This window comes from Impatiens glandulifera, unplaced genomic scaffold, assembly GCF_907164915.1.
Source record: "Impatiens glandulifera unplaced genomic scaffold, dImpGla2.1, whole genome shotgun sequence".
NCBI lineage: Eukaryota > Viridiplantae > Streptophyta > Magnoliopsida > Ericales > Balsaminaceae > Impatiens > Impatiens glandulifera.
Genome location: NW_025919560.1, coordinates 233,179 through 244,002, shown reverse-complemented (window position 1 = coordinate 244,002; position 10,824 = coordinate 233,179). Strand labels below are relative to the sequence as shown.

General features: G+C 34.3%; 1 protein-coding gene across 1 annotated transcript; it reads left to right on the top strand.

The window, feature by feature from the left end:
• The first annotated feature begins 3,535 nt into the window (after window positions 1-3,535).
• Window positions 3,536-4,006, top strand: LOC124918172. The gene has a single exon (XM_047458380.1). The coding sequence runs from the start codon at window positions 3,536-3,538 to the stop codon at window positions 4,004-4,006; it is 471 nt and encodes a 156-aa protein (XP_047314336.1).
• Window positions 4,007-10,824: the final 6,818 nt, after the last annotated feature.

Genomic DNA, 10,824 nt, shown 5'->3' with positions numbered 1-10,824 from the left:
CAAAATAGGGATGAATCATCCATATTGATATAGGAGAAATGATCACCGTGGTAGGGTGATAATTTCAGCCTTCAAATAAGCCGAAATGGTGGACTAACAACTGAATTCCATCTTTAAAAAACCAAAGTGACGACTGTTCTTATCTCTCTAGTGATCGCGAGAAAGAAGACAACTGTGGCTCAAAACAACATCGTTTTGGGAGAGAACGCGGAGGCAGAGAAGTTCGATAGCATTCCTTTGGCGTTTTAGTGTTCCGTTAGAGATTCAACTAATGAGGCGTTAGTTATTCGGGTCTGGCACGGGCACGCGTTCTTTCGGCTACAATGGGCGACGCTGCGTGACCTTGGGCGTTGGATGACAATTCAACGCTCATCCGATGGTGGTAATTCTTGCTGCAGCGAATCCCTTGAATTTCGGCTGCACTGGATTACTAATTTATTTTTATTTTAATCCCTTGAGATTTTGTTTGAAATTAATTTTTCTTTCATCCTTTTGACTATAGTTTTGATCTTTTTAAATACACAAAATATTAAAATAAATATGACAAATATTTTATCAATTTAATTTATTTTATTTTATATATTTTTAGGTAAAATAAATAATTTTGGGGGATGAAATGGGTACCTCATTTCATTATAAATTATTTATTGTAATTCCTTGATATTTTCTAAAATTATTTTAAGATAAAATAAGTATAACATTTATTCCAAATATTTTTTTTTGTCATTTTTTTAATTATCACAATAATTAATCTAATTAATTGTTTTAATTAGATTTTGGCATTGGGGTGAATTATTTTGATTTTATTTATTCAAAAATAAATCAAAATAATTATTTTATTTTTATAAATTAGTGTGTAGATTTTTAGTGTTTATAGAGTGTCTCTCTCGATTCGAGTTTGAATAGAACAAACTGGTTTTGAAAACGCTAATTCGAGTAAAACATATATCACTAAGTTACCTTATCCAATTTATACTGAGAGTGTTTAGAAAGAGGATATGTAGCGTGCTGATGTTGGAGTGACCTGGTGATGCTGTATATAGCAGTTTGCCAAGGTGTTTTCAAGCGTTGATTTAGGGATCTTTCTTTTGATGATTATCCTAACAAGGATAATATTTAGGAATCTTGTTTTATAGATCTTAACAAAGTACCCATAAAATCCATGGGATAATTATAATCATAGTTATTGAAACATCAATTCATATCTAACATGAATATCAGCAAATTATTCAAGATAGTCATATACACATGGATAACAGTTACTGTCATGGGACATAAAGGGAACATGCAAGTTTTAGTAACGTTTCAGATAGGTTACTAACAAGTAACACTCAGAGTGATCATATGTGTATGATCACGAGATTATCAACAGATAAGTCTTGGTGAGAGTTAACAATCTTACATATGGGGCTTACTAACAAGTAATACGCAGTGTGATCATGTATAAATTATCATGGTAACGTTAACATTTTAGTTTATCCTGGGAGTTTAACAAACATTCCATGGGTGTTACCAACAAGTAAGGCTGAAGACGATCAATATACATATGATCATAGCACTATCAACATATAGGTTTTCGTGTTGTTGTAAATTGGAAAATGAACACCTATTGAGAAATAGGATTTTGATATACCTATCGAGAGATAGGGTTTGGTCTTGAGTGCCTATCGAGAGATAAAATTTGGACAGAGTACCTATCGAGAGATAAGTTTGTTTCCGTCTCCTCTTGCTTCCACCGGTGTCCTATTTCCGACATCTTCAAGCGGCTCCGATCCGTTTCTGAAACTCCCAAAAAGAAGAAGAAGCTCGTCGATTTCCGAAGCTAGACGATTTCTGATTTCCAATTTCCGATTTCCGAAACTCCAAGTAAGTTTCCGTCTCCTCTTGCTTTCCTAATATTGTATTTCCAATTTGAAATCATAGTTTCCATACATATACATTCTGTAATTTGTTTCTATTATACTGTATTTCCTCCTTTATAACAAACACAACTATATATATATATATATTCTGAAATAGGGGAGAAATTGGTTACTGAAAGAATTATGTCCTTTAATTTAATGTGCAATGACTAAACTTGGATAGGACAAATTAACAGATATAATTTAATCCGATTATTTTAGGAGTCGTAGTTCTTTGCTAGAAGTCAACTACGATTAATGGGTTAAACCTATAACTATTATAATCGGGTCATATGAGGTCACACACTTAGAGTTGACAAACTAGATAAACGAGAAAGATGGTTAATTATTAATACATATTAGATATTATTAATAATAAGAAATATTATTTATTTGTGAAATAAAATAATATATAATTAATGGTTAATTATGGAGCTAAGACTAATTAATAGGAGATTACCTTTGGAAATGAATTTTATTTAAGAGATAAATATTCACTGGTTTTACAAGAGACACCATATACGTGATAATAGAGAATTGTTTCTCTTTCAAAAAATGGTTTTTGGCATATTACGGTGGTAACTTGTAAGAAGAAAAGAAAGAAATCATCTTTTAAATCTAGCAATTGGATTGTTTCCCCTTTTCCTTTTCGTCCTAGCATTCGAAAGTAAAGAGATCTAGTCGGGCTCGTGTGGACCAAGTAGAGGAGCAACACGTGGGGCTCTCGATTATTCATTACTACCAGATCTGATCCGGTTCACGCATCAAAGGTATATTACTATAATCTATATATCATGATTTTATCAATTATGCATGGATCATATGATTAGATGTTTAGATTAAATCTATAAATTATTCCGCTGCGCACATCTAATTAACGACAGTGGTATCAAAGCGCAAGGTTGCATATATTGATAGGATCAATAAATTAACTGTTAATTTTGATGCGGATCTATATTGGTGATATAATTTTACATAGATTAAGATGTAAAACTATCTTAAAACTTAAGTCCCTAAAGAAAATTGGGGCAATGCCTTTCCGTGTCATGACCCATGAAGTTTATGGTTTTGGTTGGATAGGTTTTGCAAAAGCGAGGGTGTCTTTCCTCAACCTCAGGATCCTAATGATGAATCTATACGGGGATTCATAAACCTTGATACGGTTGTACCCAACAAGAGACCAAAAGGCAAAGTTTTGGATCTTGAGGCATGGGGATGAATCCTACATTGGATGTGGATCATCAACCAAGAATTATAAGAAGTTATAATTAGTAATTGTTTCTTACCTTGAACACACAAGACCTAAGGCAGTGCAAAAGTACGTTGGGGATTGTCTGTAATGGGATCTTGGAATCATTTTATTCATAAGGGACTATAAAAACTTGAATAAAATGTGCATTCACTTATTTTAAATTATTTAATTATAAGTATTTTGCAATTTTCAAACATAAACTGATTTGTATGTCATTTATATTTTGAAGAATATGTCGAACGATAATTTGAAATTCTCTCTGCGCTCAATTGTTGAGAAAAACAAGCTAAATGAAACGAACTTCCTTGATTGGGAAAAGAATCTGAGAATTATTCTCAGGCCTGAGGGACGTGAGGACGTCCTAACTACCCCTATCCCTACTATGACCGAAACCTCATCAAATAAGGAGAAGGAAACATTAACTCGGGTGAAAACTGAAGCATTACCTTTTACTTGCCTCATGTTAGCTGCAATGGAGCCTGAATTGCAAAAGAGGTTTTTGCATTCTAATGCTTATACTATCATAACTGAACTGAAAACGCTGTATCAGGATCAGGCAAGGATAGAGCGATATGAGACTCACAAGGCTATACTTGATAGCAAGCTTGTGAAGGGAAAACCAGTGAGTCCTCATGTGATTAGCCTGACTGGGCTTTTCAAGAGGATGGAAAATCTGGGGACCCCATATGACCAAGAGTTGGCCACTGATATTGTTCTTAGATTCTTACATGATGGTTTTGCACCATTTAGAATGCAATACCATATGAATGGTCTAAAGCATGATCTGAATGAGCTCCATAACATGCTTAAAAATGCTGAAGGCAATATTATTGATGGAAGAAGGAAGTTCTAAATGTCAAAAATGGGAAGGGGTTTAAGAAGGTGGCTAAGAAAAGGAACAATAACCAAGGAAAAAGCAAGCAAGTTGCCAAACCCAAGGGTGGTGAGAAGTCAAAAGTGGCTGCTGATCAAGATTGTTTTTACTGCAAGGCCAAGGGACACTGGAAAAAAATTGTCCCAAGTACTTAGAAGACAAGAAGAACGGGACTGTGAGTTCCACTTCAGGTATTTATGTTATTGAGATTATGACAACCAATGTTCTCACATTAGATAATGGTCCTACTTGGGTATTAGATACTGCATGTGGTGCTCACATTATTTCATATGTGCAGGGACTTAGAAATAAAAGACAAGTGAAGAAAGGGGAGATAGACCTGCGCGTTGGAAATGGAGCAAGTGTTGCTGCACTTACCGTAGGAGATTTAAGTCTATCTTTAACTTCTGGTTTAGTATTAGAACTGAATAATTGTTATTATGTTCCTTGCATTACTAAGAACCTTGTTTCGGTTGCTGTATTACATTATGAAGGTTTTGAATTTAGCATTAAAAATGGAAGTATTTCTGTTTTAAGAATGATATTTTCTATGCGACTGCTCCAATGAGTAATGAACTCTTTGTATTGGATCTCAAATCAGAATTGTATAACATAAATAACAAAAGACAAAAATTAAATAGTTTGAGTGAGGCCTACCTATGGCATTGTCGATTGTGTCACATTAGTGCGAATCGCATGAAGAAGATCCACAAAGATGGGCTTCTAAAAGACATGAATTTTGAATCCATTGATACATGTGAATCATGTCTGATGGGAAAGATGACAAGGTCACCTTTCAAAGGAACGTTTGAAAGGGCTACTGAACTACTGGGCGTAATACATACTGATGTATGTGGTCAAATGAGCACTGAAGCTAGAGGTGGCTATAAATACTTCATCACATTTACTGATGACATGAGTAAATATGGGTATATTTACCTTATGTCACATAAATCAGAGTCCTTTGAAAAGTTCAAGGAATTTCAAAACAAAGTAGAGACTCAAAGTGGCAAGAAAATAAAAGCACTTCGATCTGATCGTGGTGGTGAATACTTGAGCCACGAATTTGATCATCATTTGAAAAACTGTGGGATAGTAACACAGTTGTCTACCCTAGGAACACCTCATCTAAATGGTGTGTCTGAAAGGAGAAACAGGACTTTGTTAGACATGGCCCGATCAATGATGAGTTTTGTTAATCTTCCGATATCCTTCTGGGGATATGCCCTCACTACCGCTATACTTACACTAAATAGGACTCCGTCAAGAACTATAGACAAAACTGCATATGAGATATGAACTGGAAAGGTTCCAAAGTTGTCTTTTCTGAAAATATGGGGATGTGAAGCTTATGTAAAGCGTTTACAAACAGAGAAGCTTGCCCCAAAATCAGATAAATGCTTTTTTATAGGGTATCCAAAAGGAAGTTTTAGATATTACTTCTACAATCCAACTCAGCAAAAGGTGTTTGTTGCAAGGGATAGTGTCTTTTTGGAAAGAGAGTTCCTTTCCAACAAGTCAAGTGGGAGAAATATTCATCTTGAAACAGTTCAAGATGATGAAGAGCAACAAACTCAACAACAAAACGACATGGATGATGTCGATGTAGAAATGATTACTTTTGAAGGCTTAAGGCCTCAGATCATCCAAGAACCGGAACAAGAGGATCTACAAACAGTTGTAGATCATGTTCCGGATTTAGTTGTTGAACAAGTTGAACCCACTCGTAGATCGGAAAGGCCAAGGGTACAACCAAGACGTTATGATGATTTCATTTTAAATGTAAGCCTTGATGTTCTTATGTTAGAACATAGTGAGCCTTCGACCTATAAGCAAGCAGTGACGGGTCTAGACTCCAATAAATGGCTTGATGCCATGAGGTCTGAAATAGATTCGATGTTTAAAAATCAAGTATGGGACTTGATAGATTTGCCAGATGGGGTAAAACCCATAGGAAGCAAATGGATTTTCAAACTAAAAAATGACAAGGATGGAAATGCATCTGTTTACAAGGCAAGACTAGTTGCCAAAGGTTTTAGACAGATTCATGGTATAGACTATGACGAGACATTTTCACCAGTTGTCATGATTAGATCCATTAGGATAATCCTAGCTATTTCTGCATATTATGACTATGAGATATGGCAAATGGATGTCAAAACCGCTTTTCTAAATGTTTTTTTGGAAGAGGATGTGTACATGACACAACCTGAAGGTTTTGAAGATCCAAATCATGCTGGGAAGGTATGCAAGCTTAAGAAGTCCATTTATGGACTTAAGCAAGCATCCATGAGTTGGAACTTTTGATTTGATGAAAAGATCAAAGAGTTTGAATTCATTAGATGCGAAGAGGATCCTTGTGTTTACAAGAAGTTTAGTGGGAATAAGGCAACCTTCTTAGTCTTATATGTGGATGACATACTACTTATTGGGAATGACATTCCGATGCTAGAGTCCGTAAAAGAATGGCTGAAGAAATGTTTCTCAATGAAAGACTTAGGAAAGGCCGAGTACATACTTGGAATTAAGATCTATAGAGATAGATCTAAGATGCTTCTTTGATTAAGTCAAAGAACTTATATTGATAAGATTTTTAATAGATTCAAGATGCAAGATTCCAAGAAGGGATTTTTACCCATTCAACAAGGTGTATATCTCAGCAAGACGCAGTGTCCTACAACACCTGTTGAGCTTGAGAAGATGAACAAGATCCCATATGCTTCTACTATAGGATCTATCATGTATGCCATGGTATGTACACGTCCAGATGTTGCATATTCTTTGAGCATGCGTAGCAGATACCAATCAAGTCCTGGAGAAGCACACTAGAGTGCATATAAGAATATCCTGAAGTACTTAAGAAGAACAAAGGATGATTTCTTAGTATATGGGGGAGATGAAAAATTGATCGTACAAGGCTATACTGATGCAAGCTTTCAGACTAACCGAGATGGCTTTAAGTCTCAATCGGGTTATGTCTTTATCCTTAACGGAGGAGCTGTGAGCTGGAAGAGCTCCAAGCAAGGTACTATAGCAGATTCTACAATAGAGGCTGAGTACATTACTGCTAGTGAAGCAGCAAAGGAGGCCGTTTGGATGAGGAAGTTCCTAGATGAACTCAGTGTTGTTCCTAGCATTTCAATGCCTATCGACATTTATTGTGACAACAATGGTGCCATAGCTCAGGCAAAGGAACCGAGTTCGAGCTCCAAATCCAGACACGTTATGAGAAAGTATCACCTTATTCGACAAATCATCACTATGGGTGACATTAGTATGTGTAAGGTGCATACTGATGACAATATTGCAGATCCATTGACCAAACCTATGCCTAGGCCCAAGCATGAGAGTCACACTAGGGCTAAGGGTCTCAAGCACATTGGAGAATGGCTTTGAGTTTTCTTTTGTATTACATTATGTATTTATGAGTGTTAGACACCAGTTTTATGTTTGACTTGATGATTTTATGATATATGATATTTCATCCTTATTTATATTGTTTTATCGATATTGAATAATATGTCCAAATAATTCATTATTAACAAATGGGATCACCTTAAGTGTTCTGGTGAATGAAACCCCATTAAGTGAAATGAAGTTTTGAATTATTAAAAGTCTATAGTTTGAAATCATCAAATGGACATCGATGATTTTATAAGTTACTATATTGTAAGCTGACTAATAACGCCAGGTTTCATGGGCTATAAGGACATGGAGATGTCTAGTCAATTACATATATGTGTATGGATGATACATATAAGACTGACCCACCTTAAGACTCTTCAAAAGAGATTGTAGAGTTTTAAGTTAAAGCATGTTTAGTAGATTCCTCAGACATGAGTATGTTGTGGCCTCACTTGATGATTGATATTTCTTTGACACTGTTAAACGCTTTCCGTAAAAGGGAGTTATAAAGGCAGTAGTTGGGATTGCTAAAAATTGAGTGGGAGCCATAGTCCTACAAGAATGGAGAAGTCCTCCTACTTCATGTATACTGTGATACATTGAACAAGAATGGTGTCTCGGCCACTTGAAGAGCGAGAACTGAAAATGCATGGCCATGCTCGGATGGATTAATATGAATCATCCGTTTAATTGACAGTTCAAACTCAGAGTTCAAGAAACATATTTGATAAAAGGTATGAATGTCACCATATCATCAAATAAGACATTAAGAGACAAAGGTATCTTATATTGCACACTTGTTTAAGGACAAGTGGGAGATTGAAGGAATTGTGTCCTTTAATTTAATGTGCAATGACTAAACTTGGATAGAACAAATTAACAGATATAATTTAATCCGATTATTTTAGGAGTCGTAGTGCTTTGCTAGAAGTCAACTACGATTAATGGGGTTAAACCTATAACTATTATAATTGGGTCCTATGAAGTCACACACTTAGAGTTGACAGACTAGATAAACGAGAAAGATGGTTAATTATTAATACATATTAGATATTATTAATAATAAGAAATATTATTTATTTGTGAAATAAAATAATGTATAATTAATGGTTAATTATGGAGCTAAGACTAATTAATAATAGAATACAAAAGGTAATAAGGCCATACGTTTTTGTTTTTTGTTGCCTTTTGATTCGCTCTCCTTAATTAGGAAATGAATTTTATTTAAGAGATAAATATTCACTGGTTTTGCAAGAGACACAATATACGTGATAATAGAGAGAATTGTTCCTCTTTCTTAAAATGGTTTTTGACATATTACGGTGGTAACTTGTAAGAAGAAAAGAAAGAAATCATCTTTTAAATCTAGCAATTGGATTGCTTCCCCTTTGCCTTTTCGTCCTAGCGAAAATAAAGAGATCTAGTCGGGCTCATGTGGACCAAGTAGAGGAGAAACACGTGGGGCTCTCAATTATTCATTACTACCAGATCTGATCCGGTTCACGCATCAAAGGTATATTACTATAATCTATATATCATGATTCTATCAATTATGCATGGATCATATGATTAGATGTTTAGATTAGATCTATAAATTATTCCGCTGCGCACATCTAATTAACGACAGTTACACATACGATATTATAATTTTTTGATAATGAATCTGTTGATAGAATTAATTACACATACGGTATTATAATTTTTTGATAATGAATCTGTTGATAGAATTAGTTACATATACATTCTGAAATCGTTTCCGAATATATATTTGAGTAATGGATCTGTTGATAGATGAAGATGAGATTTTAATAATTTAATTGATGTTATATATATATATATTAGGCAATTATATTGACAATAATGTGAACTGTAATGTGAACGGTTAATTGTTGTAAGTTAGTTGATGTCTTTTGATAGAATTAATTGTTGATATATATATATATATATATATTTATGCAATTACATTTTGAAATCGTTTCTATTGACAATAATGTGAACGGTTAGTTGTTGTCAATTAGTATATGTTAGGCAAGTCTAGATGATTTATGTTAGACAAGTAATTAGACTATTATAAATTTCTGAATAGATTTATTTGGAAATCTTGATAAATAAGTTTCTAAAACGTGATATATATATATACCTAGATTACAATTGAAAATGGAAATTCCGGACAAAAGTTGGATGCTCCTACGTCGAGATCATCCATAATATATGAAAGACATTGCTCAATAATCTACTAGAAGGGACAATATTACGTGTCCTTGCGTTAAATGTGCAAATCGAAACTATGAGAGTGTTAGTGTTGTGAAAACATGTCTAATTATACATGGTATAAGATTGGACTACGATTTTTGGTGTTTTCACGGTGAAAGGAGTTCCACAAAATTGTTACGGGCAGAAACTCGGTCGCTGAATATCACCTCGTCCCGTGCAGCACTAGTCTAGATTGCCTCAATCCTAACTAGTCAGGCTCTTAAAAGATACAAGAATATGGAACAATTTGAGAGAGAAAGAGCTTGGAAAATATCATGTTTATTGCTTACAAGAGTGAGGTATTACAAGTGTTGAGTGTTTTGAACATTGTTGATGATGACATTGATGATGTTATAATGATGTTGATGACAAATCAAATAACGAAGATGATGTTAACGAGAATATCATAGAAGAAGATAATACAATTGATGATGTTGATGACCAGTATATGGAAGATATTCTAAATTATTTATATCCCAACATTCAACACTCTAGTTCTGAAGATCCGGTTGACAATGATAAAACATTCTATAAATTGTTGGATGATTCAAAACAACCTTTGTATGAAGGTTCTCTAATTTCAAAGGCTTCCACATTATTGAAGTTGTTTCATATTAAGAATGTTGGTCAATGGACAAATACATCATTCGACCTATTGCAAAATTTGTTCAAAGATGAGATTTTACCAGTAAATTCTCATTTACCTAATTCTTAATATGAGTGTAAAAAATTTATTATAGATATCGATCTTACATATGAAAAGATCGACGTCTGTAATAATAATTGTATGTTTTATCGTAAACAGAATAATGATCTACAACGTTGCAAGGTGTGTGGCAACTCGAGATGGAAAATTGATAAGTCAAGTGGTATAGTTCGGAAAAAACAGAATGGAAAACACATTCCAACTAAGGTGCTATGTTATTTTCTATTGACACCAAGGCTGCAAAGGTTATACATGTCTTCAAAAACGGTTCCACTAATGAGATAACACAAATATTGTCGAGTAGACAAAGAATTCTTAAGGCATCTCGCAGATTCTATGACTTGAAGTTGTTTGATGAACATTACACTGATTTCACTTCAAAGCCCTGAAACCTAAGACTTAGTTTGGCTAGTGATGGGTTTCAACCATTTAT